The sequence below is a fragment of the Chelonia mydas genome, chromosome 17 (assembly GCF_015237465.2).
Source record: "Chelonia mydas isolate rCheMyd1 chromosome 17, rCheMyd1.pri.v2, whole genome shotgun sequence".
NCBI classification, from domain to species: Eukaryota; Metazoa; Chordata; order Testudines; family Cheloniidae; genus Chelonia; species Chelonia mydas.
In genome coordinates this window covers 12882484-12896844 of record NC_051257.2, presented here as the reverse complement: position 1 = coordinate 12896844, position 14361 = coordinate 12882484, and the positions used below count along the sequence as shown (strand labels likewise).

Below are 14361 nucleotides of genomic sequence, written 5' to 3'. Positions count from 1 at the left end.
AAAGGGTCCCCCTCTCACTTCTCAGGCCTACATGCGGAGGGGTATGCCCCTTGCTTTGCTCCAGATGTATACACAAGGGGAGTGGTCCGGCCCCCAAGTCTATATACAAAGTGGGGTGTCCCCTATATAGCAGATTCATACCCAAATGGGGTGTCCCCTGACCACAAATCTCTATCTGCAAGGGGTGGTCCCCTGCACCCCAGTTCTACATAAAAAGGGAGCACTCATCTACCTAGAAAAAGAGGGGACCTCCCCCCCCCAAGCCTGTATACAAAAGGGACCTTGCTATCTATCTCTCCCTATATGCAAAGAGTGGGAGGCTCTCTCTTGCACAATGCACATCCTTTTTGGCACACAGGATCACCAGAACTCCACCATGGGACTGGGATATGTTAGAAAAAGAAGAGGATCAGAGATAGGTGGCAAAAAATAGGAGAGATTGAAAGGATTAGGACTTTTTAGTACAGAGAAGGGACATGATAGGTGTAAAAAGAATAATGAAAGGCATTAGAAAAAGGAAATCTGGCACTTTTATTAGATACTTAATACACATTAAAGTGAAATGCAATATACCTAAAACTGATGAAAGGAAATACTTGTTTAGATAGCACAATTAACCTGTGGATATTGCTGCCATAAGATAGCAAGCTTATTCAGATTTTAAAAAGGATTAGTTGTTTACATGTATAATAGGAGATGCACAGCTACGTTACAAATATATAATGAAAAACAGTCCTCGCCCCAAAGAGCTTACAACAACCTACATATACGCACACCATGGATAAATGTGTCCTTCTGATTTCCTGATCCCTACTTATTCAGTTAATGTAGGAAAGTTTTTTTTTTTCCTGATTAGGGGCCTGAGCTAATATCCACTGAAATAAATAGAAGGACTCCTGTTGAAGTCAATGGACCTGGGATTGGGCCCTGTGTGTGTGTTTTTTTGTTGTTGTTTTTCAAATGGCAGAGGGAATCAGCCAAAAGCAAAATCTCAGGTTGCTTTATTTCCCATTGTAGGCAGGTATATCTCTTATTTGTACTTTATGCAAGCATTCAGAAGTTCATATATTTAATATGATTGCTACCATGCAACATTATAACTTAATGCTCAAGCCCAAGGAGGAATAATTTCCACAAGAGAAAATTTGTCATTCCTTTTACTTCAGTTTTTTGCTGCTATGTAAGGAATGTGTACAAGACTAGAATTATATTAAATACCGCTCGGAAATTATTTCAGCATTGTTGTGTACGATGTTGCTGTTCTCTGACTAGTGATACTCTCTCTGCATGATCACATCATTAGTATTACCAGCTGGTAAAGTATTATTAGTCTGAAGCGCAGCTTGAATCACAGATGTAATTTCTGTTAATTCCTGTATTAAAGGGGAGACAAACAAACCACTTATACTGCAACAAAATATCTTACAAAAGCAAATCAGTGCGGTAACCTGTCCATTTAGTGTGACATATACAACAAATAAACCACTCACATAATTTCTTTTAATTTATGGGACCATACAAAACTGTTTGCAGGATTTTTTTTAATCAATTTGGACTATATGTAACTGTTTGCAGGTCTGGACCTTTATTATTGTCTCAGAAGCTGTTTCCCCCACCTTCTGAATCTCTGTCGTTCTTTTTCCCTGACTTTTCTCCAGTCTGTTAAGATCTCTATGGCATGTATCTTTCCCTAAACGTCCCTGTTTTTTGGTTTTGTTTGTCAGCCAGGCAATAATTTCTATTTTTAATAATTTCTAAAGATATTATTACACCAGCTGCCAATCTAACTAGGCTGAAAAATATTTGCTGTGCTGTATTTATATGAAAAATATTCCATGTTTCTATAGGTTTTCATACAGAATTTGGATTCCAGATAGTAATCATTTCAGATTTTGGAACTAGTTTTGAACTCTCTCTCCTAAATTTGGCCCATAGTGATTCCCAATAGCACATCCTCTATAAATCAGCCATTGACACTGAAAGCATCATTCAAAAGTTGACAGAGGAAAAATAAATTGTATTCCACCTGAAGTAAAAATTCAGGACCCAGTCCTGTACCTGTTGAGTGCCTATTGTGAAGAGTTGTGTCCTCAACTCTCTGTGACTTTAATAAGAATTGAGTGTGCTAAACACCTCTTAGGCACTGCCTGGGTTCTTACCTGGTTGCGCCTTCATTAATTATACATAAAAATATTCTTAACTGGAAACTTTGTGTTATTTGGGGGCTGAACTTCAAAAATGTGACTGCTGCCAGTCAAGAGACAGGGTTGTTTCTGTTCCCCCATACCTCACCTTTATTATCTCTTCTGACTTTATCTCAACCCGACTTTTTTTCGCCACACCAGTAGAAATTAGAGCCTAGACAGCAAGGACAGCCGTTTTTATTGTTAATACATTTTTATGAGTCCTGAGCAATACATCTCTTCTCTTTGCTGCAGTAATTTCACAATGTGTTTCTGTGTATTGCTTTTGTTCCATAGAACAAAAGAGGCACTAATGGCATCATTTGTGCGATGAATGCTGCCATTGTGTTGCTTTATTGTTTCTTGTTCCTTGGGAAATTCTACAGAGGCTCATATTGTACTGAGTTACTGTCTGTTAGTATGTCTAGCAGCAAGCCCAGAAGGCTCAAGAGAGTAGGGGGATAGATGGGCTGTGATTGTACTTTAAAGATGCAGGAAGATAGTGGCTGTGGAGGGTGTTTATGATAGTGCAAGGCTGATTCTAGACTCTGCTGTTATACCTCTTTTGTATTTATAGTTCAGAGACTTTAGCTGGCTTCTCAAACTACAACCAGAGATGTATTGAAACTGCTCCTGCCAGAAAAACCTTATTTTCTAGACTATCTTGTTCTAGGACGTTAATTCATAAGAAAACATATTCTCATGAATCCATCTCCTCTCCTCCTTAATCACCCTACTGCTTAGTTCTCAAAAAGTTTAGTTCTGCAGATTACCAGGAAAGAATCTACAAATCACTGATGATTTTTAGACACAATTTAAGATTATTGTCCTACACTATCCTTTCCCCGCCTTTTCCTTCTTCCGTAACCTCTCAAATCTTACAGTAAGGCTTAATGGGAGTATTGTTCTTAAGTACAATGGTATACCTTATATCTTTCTTGTTTCTTCTCCAAATGGACTAAAGCATAAAGGGGACTTCAAAAGGAGATGCATGTGCTAAAACCCATTGATAGTTTGTTCTGCCGAGGTCAATGCCACAAATTCCATTTATTTCAAAGGGAGCAGGATGGAGTTTCTATTACCTCATTTCTTAAAGTGAGTTTGGAGTTGTTTATTGACATTTTAGTGGTGTTTGGGATGGTCATGGAAACTACATGGCTACTGGCAGAAAAATATTAGTTATCTACAGCCAATCTAGAAGCACCTTGAGGCCTACCCCCACAAGCCCATACCCCATATTGATGTTTTCAATTTTCCCCCTCGTGTCCATGCAATATTATTCATGTGCCCTTTGACCATGTCCTAATGCACTTTGTCATTTATTACAAAGACAAAACAAAACTGGTAACTGAGTGGGTATCTGTTGGGGTAGATCCCTTGGTCCACAAAATCGAGTGTGACGTTAACACCTTGCTCCTCTAGCAGGGTATGCCCAGCCTAGCATGGGTACAGCTAAAAGCTGTTTGGGGAGCCAATATAGGGAAGATGATCTGGGATTAGGGTCTACCAGCCCCCACCTCAACTGATACCACAGCATGGACCCCATCCCTCACTGATAAAGGGGGATCCCTTCTCCCCATTGACATAAGCAGGCAAGACTCCACTACCAGGTCAGCTGGACGGGTGGCTGTCGCACGGGAATCTGGTCGCACCACACGGCGGAGGGATTCGAACACGCCACCCCCAGCCTCGCGGCTCGCGCCCCGACGCCACACGGTGACCTCTTTCCGACCTGAGCGCGCCTGCGCCACACCCCTTCCTGGACGTGGCGTCTGGGAACGCCCTGACGCACCTCCGCCGGCGCGGAACGCCACGTCCAGGTTGGCCGAGCTGCTGAGCCAATGGGCTCCCGGCGCGCGTGCGCTGCTGTCCCCTTGCCGGGTCCGCGTCGGGGGCTGAGGCGGAGGGAGGGGGGAAGATGGCGGCGCCCGTCCTGCTGCGAGTGTCGGTGCCGCGCTGGGAGCGGGTGGCCCGCTACGCGGTGTGCGCGGCCGGCATCCTGCTCTCTCTCTACGCCTGCCACCTGGAGCGGGAGAAGGGCCGGGACCTCCACTATCGGGCCCTGTGCGACTTCAGCGAGCGGGTGCGCTGCTCCGCCGCCATCGCCTCCCGGTGAGGGGGCTGTCGCCGGGGGCTGCGGCAGGCGCCAGAGACGGGGGCCGGGTAGGGAGCCGAGAGGACGGGGCCACCCGGGGAGGGGGAAAGCCCGGCGCCGGGGGCCAGGAGTGGGCGGGACAGGAGGGAGGGGTGGACTCGGGGGTGACAGGTATTGGGGTGGGGGGTTGGTTTCTGGGCGGTGGGTGGAGGAGGCAGGTGGGCGACGTGGAGAATCTAGGTCTGGCGCTTCTCCAGCTGAGGGGTAATGGGAAGAAACCCCCCCCCCCCCCAGCAAGCTCCCCTCCCCGGTGAAGCGGGTACCGGGGTGCGTTTCCTCTTCCCCAAGGGCAAAGGGGGGAGGAGAGGGAGGCTCCATCACTGCCTCCCTCAGCTTCTCACGGGGGGCTGCAGGACTCGGAGATTTCATGGCTCGGGACGAATTGTAAAGGGGCGTTGTCGTCAGTGTCTCCTCGAGGATGGAGGATTCTGCCCTAAGGAGACGTGGGATTATTTCGCTCTGCCAGATTGTGATCTTCATTTCAATTGCTTCTGCTGGGTACAGCCTTGGGGAAATGGTAATCTTGCCATTATGGGCTTGTGATAAATGAGGGGTGGATTCTGGGCTGATAGAAAGCGGCTGTTGTGTCATGCATTGAGGGAATGAGGTAGGAATTGCTCTTCTGTGTGTCTTTTGTGGGGCGCGAGGAGGGTTTGAGGATTAAGTACATGCCATTTGTGTTTTGTCATCCACGGTGATTAGGGTGACAGGCATTTTTTGGTAAAACGTGGTTCATCAAAATTAAATGGTGTAAATAATCAGTGTTTGAGGAAAATATTTAAGATATTGGATGTTTAGGTTGTTTAATTTTAACATAAACAGTCGAAGTGCTTTTTCAGTAAATGTTGTTTTACCCCATAGTGCATATGAGTGTCTGTCCGATGCATTTAAAAATGCTTAATGTTTAATGCTAAGGGTAAGACTTAATTTGCTTCAGTACTGAAGACCCCATTCCAAATTTGGATTTTTCTTAATATTGTAGGATGAGCTTCTCTATTTAAGTATCAGTAATAAAATTAAATGGATAGCTGCTTTCCATTTTTACAGGTATTTTAGGAGATTAATAGAATATAAATTTTATATGGTACTAGTCTGACTTCCATTGGCAAGCAGCTAGGTTATTTAATCATAAATGGTGTGGAGAATGTATGTATCCCTTATTTTTTACACACTAATAGTGCTGTAACTTTGCCATTCACTGTTCAAACTATAATAAACTTACAAATGTGGTTAAGTGCATATAGCTTTCAACAATTTTTTTAAAGAAAAATTAATAGGAATTATTTTTTAGTCTAAGAAACAAGAGGATTATCCAAAGACAGCATTCACTTGTAGATTAGAAATCTCTCTCTATTGTTTAACAAGTTGTAGAGCTGGAGGGATTTGGTCCTTGAACAAACATATATTCTCTAAACAACTTGCTTATATTTTTGAAAAGTTTTGTGTTTTTTTGTTGATGCTTTTGGGATAACGTGTTCATGATTATTAATTCAAACACCTAAGGCTTAAATTCAGTGAGAATTGCAGAAATGTCTTTTTTTCTATTTAACTCAAATATTTTAGCAGTCAAAACACTTATTTTAGGCAATTATCATATTGTCATATCAGGATTTAATCATAGGAAAAAATAATCCTGTAATAAATGAAAGAGCACATGGGACTTGCTCTCTAATTTAGTAGTACTTACTCTTAAAACTAATTTTATTGTGATTGAAACCAACATTGCAACATATTCTGTTGAGAAGTTTATGTACCAATCTCTGAAAGGAATTTTGTTGGGTCTGGGTGGGGACTTCATTTTTGCTTTTCTGCTAGTCATCAGATTAATCTTCAGCCAAGAAAGGACTTGAGAATTGGCCCTCTCTCTTTGAGAAATAACTTAAAATCTTAGTCTTCTCTCTTCAGATTAAGACGGTCAAACAACTTGAGCAATTACATTAAACTGTTATTAGGCCACTTATGTTAAACTATTCAAACATCATTAACAATATAATTGTTACCGAAGCTGTAACAAAAAATCAAAAGTCTGTGTGTTTTGGCTGAGTGGGGCAACCGTCACAATAATCAATTTTTCCAACCTTTGGACCAGAAGTCAGTGGGACTACAGTAGTCCTAAGTAACATTTTCAAGATTAGACCATAGGGTTTTACACCCCTTTCTTTAATTTCTGTACTTAAAATGCTGCGCATGTATAAGGTCTCAAGTTTCAAGTAAGTAAATAATGAAGTACAGTCTTGTGATTAATTTTTACAAAGTGTTTGAATATGCAAAAGTGCTCTAACTTTTTAAGGAATTTTTAATGGCTCATTAGTATTTGACAGGTTTCAGAGTATTTGAGTAATTAGAGCACTTACTAAGGGCACGTCTTCACTAGCAATGTTAAAAAGCTCTCCCAGCGCTGTAAAAAAACCCACCTCCGTGAGGGGAATAGCTGCTAGCGCTGCTGCACTGTCTACACTGGCACTTTACATCAGTGAAACATGCAGCGCTCAGGAGGGTGTTTTTTCACACCCCATAGTGAGAAAGTTGCAGCACTGTAAAGTGCCAGTGTAAACAAGCCCTAATATACTACTACAGTCTGAGTGTTGGGTTCCTGTGATGTGGTATTTGTGCAAGGACCAAAGAAGTAACTCAAGACAGGTGGAGCGGTCATGCAAAAGGTGTCTGTGGAACAGGTGATATTAAGCATGCAAATTATCTTTATTTCAAACCATATTAGGAGAAGAATGCGCTTTCAGCAAATGATAATATTTCCAATACATAAGTGAGAGGATTATCTGTGGCATGGGAGCTGTGCATTTTCGTTGAAAGAATAGTCACTCTTAAAACACCGCCAAATGGAGATTTTTCTTTTTATGCTGTTTCGTGCCTTTCACTGTATTTCAGTTAAATAGTTTGACACCTCCAGCAATAGTACTGTTTCATTGGAACTTAAATTCCAGTTAAAGTTGGCAGAGACAGTGAAGGCTCAAATTATGGTGTTCCAGCATTTCAGGTATGCTAGTAATTTTAGTGTTAACTTATTATTCTGATCTGCTATTTAAATTCACAGTTCAACAGCAAATAGATTAGTTGTCTGTCTTCAGCTGAAAGACCAGTCTTTAATTTGTTAGTGTTGTGCAACAGTTTTCTTCCTTAAGCTAGATTTGTGACTGAAATTTGAATGGGATCTGATGGTTTGTAGATGAATCCCCCTGGGACAATATCTTTTCTTAAAGTGTTTGTACAAGTGTTGGATTGAATAAAAACATTCAGTTTAGATTAAAAGTAAATGTGTAATTTAGCTTGTCTGTAAATTTATTTAATCCCCAAACTGACCAGATCAAAGCAGAATAATTTTTGGTCTTCAGGGAAGATATTTTTTCATTAATAAACTGTAACAGTTCACAAGTCACTTATAAGATGAATCAGGTATTGACTCAGGATTGAAAAGGGAAATAATTAATGTAGGCTACTATTGATGGGGAGAGGCCTGGAAAACCATGTATCTGGAAATTAATTCATCATGAAGAATTAATCAGAGAAATCTAGCTTCTCACTTTTATATGTGAAATATAAGCTTTCTATTGAGTTTATTTCAAGCTGGTATCAGACCACTCTAAAATGACAGTTTGCTCAACATTGCAAGACCACTTTCTTAAATATTCCTCTAATTATAAGAATGTACTATTGTACACTTGAATATAAATTTTATTTTGCTATACATGGCAAACTATAAAGAGGGCCTGATTTTATAATTAACACACTTTATACTCAAATAAGGAAGTAGAATGTTTATATTTAACTGAAATAATTTACTTTGTGAGTTACAAATAACTTGTTAAATTTAGTATTTGATGGCAAATTATACTTTAATATGATTACAGAATACAAGAAGTCTATCCTTTAATATCTCTTACATGCTATGGAGTAACTTTTCTTTCTACCATTTTATCTTCCTTTTGGAGATGGAATGCTCTCCGTCTATTTGTGTTGACACTTCAGTAACATGGGAAGCCTTGGGAGACTTCCAAATATAACTGAGTCCCCGAGGGAGTTCACAAGCGAAAAGCGAAAATTAGCAAGAACATTGTAAGCTCATGTTACTGCATCTGAGAAAAATGTTAGGAACTAAGGAAACATTCAAAATCTTCACTTGGCAATTACAGTAATGTTTTTAATAACTTAATTCTTTTATGGGTAAGAATAATTGTAAATAGCTGGTAAAATTTTAATTACAATGAAATCTGATAATAGCAATCATGAAAGGAACTGATAGCCTGCTGTAAATAGCAGCTAGACTATTCCAGAGTAGCTTCAAAAAAACCCAAAATGAAACATGCAAGGTTGTTTGTGATACTTTATTTTTAAAAAGTTAAATTTAAATTTTAAATCCTCTCATCTAAAGGCTTGGGGTTTTTTTTTTTTTTCTACTTTGTCCTTTGCATACTGCAGTGGACTGTTTTAGGTCTTCAGATATGTTTTTGCCTCCTGGCTATCTTCCAGGTTGATCTTTAAATGTCTTATGGAGTGGGGCATGTCAGCGTATGACTATTAATGCATAGCCCCTAACCCAATGTGCGTTAACATGTTGGTGGCAACTCTGAGACAGATTTCTGGTGGCTAGTGTGAGTGACCAGTGGGGCAGGTTTAATTTTACATCTTGAACAATATCTGCAGCCTTCACCAAGTGGCTGAATGTGGAGGGTTTGGAAATAGTCAATATTGATCTAGTTGGGCACATTCAGTTTATCAAGTAAGTCCTAGAATAAAGATAAGTCCAATAGCTTTTAAGAGTTGACATTGACTTGGGTGCGACTCTTCGAACAATCTACTTCAGGAACTCTATCTTTAAGGTATTACCAAGTGTGGAAGGATGTCAGCTATCAACCCTTCTAAGGTGACTATGCTGAAAAACATTTGGTGGCTGTATGTATATCTCATGCAAGAAATACATTTGGATAGTCAAATTTAAAAAGTCATTAATTTATAAACACGCTCTAGAAAATTTTGCTGTTTTTGTGCATGAGTCTTTGCAGTTCTCCAGTTGTTTCATGTGGAGTTCCTGAGCATTGCTGTGTAACCACTAATGTTTTTCTTTGTACAATGGCATCTGTTTACTAGTTTGTCAAATACAATTAATAAATAGTGTTTAGAACTTGTCTAACTATGCCAGATATTTATAGAAGTATAACTTTTTTATTTAAAGTGGTACAACCCCCCTATTTTGGACATTTGATACTGGTATTAAAATGTTATACCAGTATCGTTTATTCCCATGCAGGAAGAGGAAAAAGATATACAGCCCAGTGTGACCACATCCATACTAGAACTTTTACCAGTATAACTACTTTGGTGGTGGTGTTTTTTTAAAATCACACCCCTATTCAAAATCCTTATACTGGTACAGCTTTTAAGAGTAGACCAGGCCTTAGATATAATCAAGGTCAAGTTCACAAGAACCACCCCTAAACCATATCTAAACCATGGGACATAGATCAAAGCTTCTTTGATTTCACACCTAACCTGCTGTTTATATTACAGGTTCCTATTCAGTTCTGTTGTGGGGCAGTTCCTGTAAACTTGATGTCTGTCAAGTTTGATTCCAAGTTAAGAACATTTTATAGCAGTTATCTTTCTCTTTAATGGTAAGTCCACTGACATCAGCACTTTTATATTGCTGTAGTTTCAAGAGAATATTCTAATATTTTTAACCCTGACTACTGCAATTATTAGTGACTGAGGTGTAAGGTTAGCAACCATAATGGCAATCTGGGGTAGAAAGCCAAATACCCTGTCTAGCCATTCTTTGGAACTGTCTTAGCAAACAGCGTTAATTTTAAATTTTACTGGTGGTTTTGATTAGTATTATTCATTCTTCAGTAGTGAGGCACCAATACAGATTGCTTATTGGTTTGTCTTTTGTGACTTCGACCACACTGAGTGCAAGCTAGTATTTTTGTTGGATTTTGTTGACTCAGTGCAGCAAAAAATAAAGTTTAAGTAGTAAATCTTTCTTGAAGGTCAGGAGTGTGTGGACATTCAGCTGTAGTCGTTCCTATAGTATTTAAGCTACCTTGGTAGGTATGTTGTATGGAAACACAGATCCATCAGGGTTGACCCTAAAATGTCTTCCAAGGGGTTTAACTTGGCTTCTGTAGTTCACATTGAACAGGGCTTTCAGATTGTTGGGGCATATTTACAATACAAACTTAAGTCAACCTATGTTAGGTCGACTTGCAGCTACTGCAGCAATTACTGCAGTGGGTCATGTCCACTCTGCCCTTCTTCTGTCGGTGGTGCACGTCCTCACCAGGAGCACTTCCACCGGTTTAAGAGGGTAGTTTGGATGGCCGAGAGCCCGGGGAGCCTCGGTGCAGCTGGGCTCGGAGCAGGGAGCCCCTCATCTGCCCCAGGGTAACAGCCCTCTGAGCGACTTTCTTGTCAGTTGCACAGCTCCAGCATAGAGCCATGAAACTGAGAAGAATAACAGCAAGTAGTGGATGTAAGTAACAGGTAGTATCTACAGGGACACAGTGTTGCCCTTACTACACTGACATAAGCCCTGTGCCTCTCCTGAAGGCGGAGTTATGTCGGTGTAGTAGGGAACTTGCATCAGCAGGAGCAAGGCTTGTAGTATGTACACTGACATAATTAGGTTGATGGGAACTGATGGGCAGGATCCCCTGCGAGAAAAACATGAGGGGGGAAGGAGTCCAGGAGAGCCAGCTGTATTTTAAAGAATCCTTATTGAGGTTACAGGAACAAACCATCCCGACGTGTAGAAAGAATAGTAAATATGGCAGGGGACCACCTTGGCTTAACTGTGAAATCCTTGCTGATCTTAAACACAAAAAAGAAGCTTACAGGAAGTGGAAGATTGGACAAATGACCAGGGAGGAGTATAAAAATATTACTCAAGCATGCAGGAGTGAAATCAGGAAGGCCAAATCACACTTGGAGTTGCAGCTAGCAAGAGATGTTAAGAGTAACAAGAAGGGTTTCTTCAGGTATATTAGCAACAAGAAGGAAGTCAAGGAAAGTGTGGGCCTCTTACTGAATGAGGGAGGCAACCTAGTGACAGAGGATGTGGAAAAAGCTAATGTACTCAGTGCTTTTTTTGCCTCTGTCTTCACGAACAAGGTCAGCTCCCAGACTGCTGCGCTGGGCAGCACAGCATGGGGAGGAGGTGACCAGCCCTCTGTGGAGAAAGAAGTGGTTCGGGACTATTTAGAAAAGCTGGATGTGCACAAGTCCAGGGGGCCAGATGCGCTGCATCCGAGGGTGCTAGAGGAGTTGGCAGATGTGATTGCAGAGCCATTAGCCATTATCTTTGAAAACTCATGGTGATCGGGGGAGGTCCCGGACGTCTGGAAAAAGACTAATGTAGTGCCCATCTTTAAAAAAGGAAAGAAAGAGGATCCGGGAAACTATAGGCCAGTCAGCCTCACCCCAATCCCTGGAAAAATCATGGACCAGGTCCTCAAGGAATCAATTCTGAAGCACTTAGAGGAGAGGAAAGTGATCAGGAACAGTCAGCATGGATTCACCAAGGGCAAGTCATGCCTGACTAATCTAATTGCCTTCTATGATGAGATAACTGGCTCTGTGAATGAGGGGAAAGCAATGGACATGTTATTCCTTGACTTTAGCAAAACTTTTGATACGGTCTCCCACAGTATTCTTGCCAGCAAGTTAAAGAAGTATGGGCTGGATGAATGGACTATAAGGTGGATAGAAAGCTGGCTAGATCATTGGGCTCAAAGGGTAGTGGCTCCATGGATAGGGCTTCATGTCTAGTTGGCAGCCGGTATCAAGCGGAGTGCCCCAAGGATCAGTCCTGGGGCTGGTTTTGTTCAATATCTTCATTAATGATCTGGAGGATGGTGTGGATTGCACCCTCAGCAAGTTTGCAGATGACACTAAACTGGGAGGAGTGGTAGATGCGCTGGGGGGTAGGGATAGGATACAGAGGGACCTAGACAAATTGGAGGATTGGGCCAAAAGAAATCTGATGAGGTTCAACAAAGACAAGTGCAGAGTCCTGCACTTAGGACAGAAGAATCCCATGCATTGCTACAGACTAGGGACCGAATGGCTAGGCAGCAGTTCTGCAGAAAAGGACCTAGGGGTTACAGTGGACGAGAAGCTGGATATGAGTCAGCAGTGTGCCCTTGTTGCCAAGACAGCTAACGGCATTTTTGGCTGTATAAGTAGGGGCATTGTCAGCAGATGGAGGGATGTGATCGTTTCCCTCTATTCAACATTGGTGAGGCCTCATCTGGAGTACTGTGTCCAGTTTTGGGCCCCACAGTACAAGAACGATGTGGAAAATTGGAACGCGTCCAGCGGAGGGCAACAAAAATTATTAGGGGACTGGAAAACAAGACCTATGAGGAAAGGCTGAGGGAACTGGGCTTGTTTAGTCTGCAGAAGAGAAGAATGAGGGGGGATTTGATGGCTGCGTTCAACTACCTGAAAGGGGGTTCCAAAGAGGATGGCTCTAGACTGTTCTCAGTGGTAGCAGATGACAGAACAAGGAGTAATGGTCTCAAGTTGCAGCGGGGGAGGTTTAGGTTGGATATTAGGAAAAACTTTTTCACTAGGAGGGTGGTGAAGCACTGGAGGTGCTAGGGAGGTGGTTGAATCGCCTTCCTTTGAGGTTTTTAAGGTCAGGCTTGACAAAGCCCTAGCTGGGATGATTTAGTTGGGGGTTGGACTAGATGACCTCCCGAGGTCCTTTCCAACCCTGATATTCTATGATTCTGTGATATGATTCTATGTAAGCTGCCTTACGTTGACCTAACTCTGTAGAATAGACCAGGTCTTGGTTTTGGGTTGTCCCAGAGCAAAAATACCAGGATATTTGAAAACTTTTGCAATTATATATGGATTAATCATTTTTGTTGTATGAAAGAAGTTGTTTTGAAAGCCACTAGTATAGTTACTTTCTAAATCTTATTTTCACTGCAGAAACTTGCCATCTGCTATAGCACATACTGTGCTATATTAAACAGTCAGCCTAGCTACTGCCTCTTCGGGAGGTGGATTAACTACAGTGACTGGAGATCCTCTCTTTGTTGGAGTGAGTATGTGCACTGAAGCGGCCCGGCTGCAGTGGTTTAAATGTAGACATGCTCTTGCAGATGTAGCGCGCCAGGAGTTAAACCAGCAGCAGGAAAAGGGCTGCCATGTGTTCACACTGTCAGCTGCAAGTGCAGTGGTGTGGTCACATTTGCAGCACTTGGAGCAGCTTTTGGAGTGGTGCATTATGGACAGCTATCCCACAGAGTACCTCTTCCCATTCTGGTGCTGAGGCTTGTGGGAAGGAGGATGGGGGGCACGGGGCATCCTGGGTCCTGTCCCAATGCCCTGTGATGCATCGCTTCGCGTCCTGGCAGTCCCTATGCTTCTGGCCACATTTGGAGCCATCTTTCAATGGTTTTTGTTCTGCGCGCTCTGTCTTCCCTTTTGGTCTGCGGGAATGGATCCCGAACTGCTGAGGAATATGGGTCACCAGCACATCACGAATTGCAGTTGAGTTACTCCTTAAGCTACAAAGTGACAGTGAGGAGTCTGATGATGATGTCGACACGCTTAATGCATACGACATGAGCTTGCTTGTGGCATTCACAAACGTGCTCACCACCGTGGAACTCTGCTTTTGGGCTTGGGAAACAAGCACTGAGTGGTTGGATCACATCGTCATGCAAGTCTGGGATGAAGAGCAGTGGCTGCAGAACTTTCGGATGAGGAAAGCCACTTTTATGGGACTGTGTGCTGAGCTCACCCCCACCCTACAGTGCAAGGACACGAGATTGAGAGCTGCCCTGTCTGTGGAGAAGCTTGTGGTGATTGCAATCTGGAAGCTGGCTACTCCAGGCAGCTACCAATTGGTCACTAACCGGTTTGGAGTGGGCAAGTCGACGGTTGGAGTCGTGTTGAGGCAAGTGTGCAGGGCCATTAATCACATCCTGCTCAGAAGAACTGTGACTCTGGGCAACAATGCGGCTTCAGCCCTGGCCCTCATGCGATTTGCCTGTG

The 14361-nt window shown here is 42.3% G+C and overlaps 1 protein-coding gene across 1 annotated transcript in view; it reads left to right on the top strand.

Moving 5' to 3' along the window:
- The first annotated feature begins 3968 nt into the window (after positions 1-3968).
- The window catches only part of VKORC1L1 (vitamin K epoxide reductase complex subunit 1 like 1), a 28896-nt gene continuing 18503 nt past the window's right edge, over positions 3969-14361 (top strand). Inside the window, exon 1 of the mRNA XM_037880307.2 lies at positions 3969-4295. Within this exon, the coding sequence (XP_037736235.1) occupies positions 4102-4295 (194 nt within the window). The 5' untranslated portion in view covers positions 3969-4101. The remainder of the gene's footprint in view (positions 4296-14361) is intronic.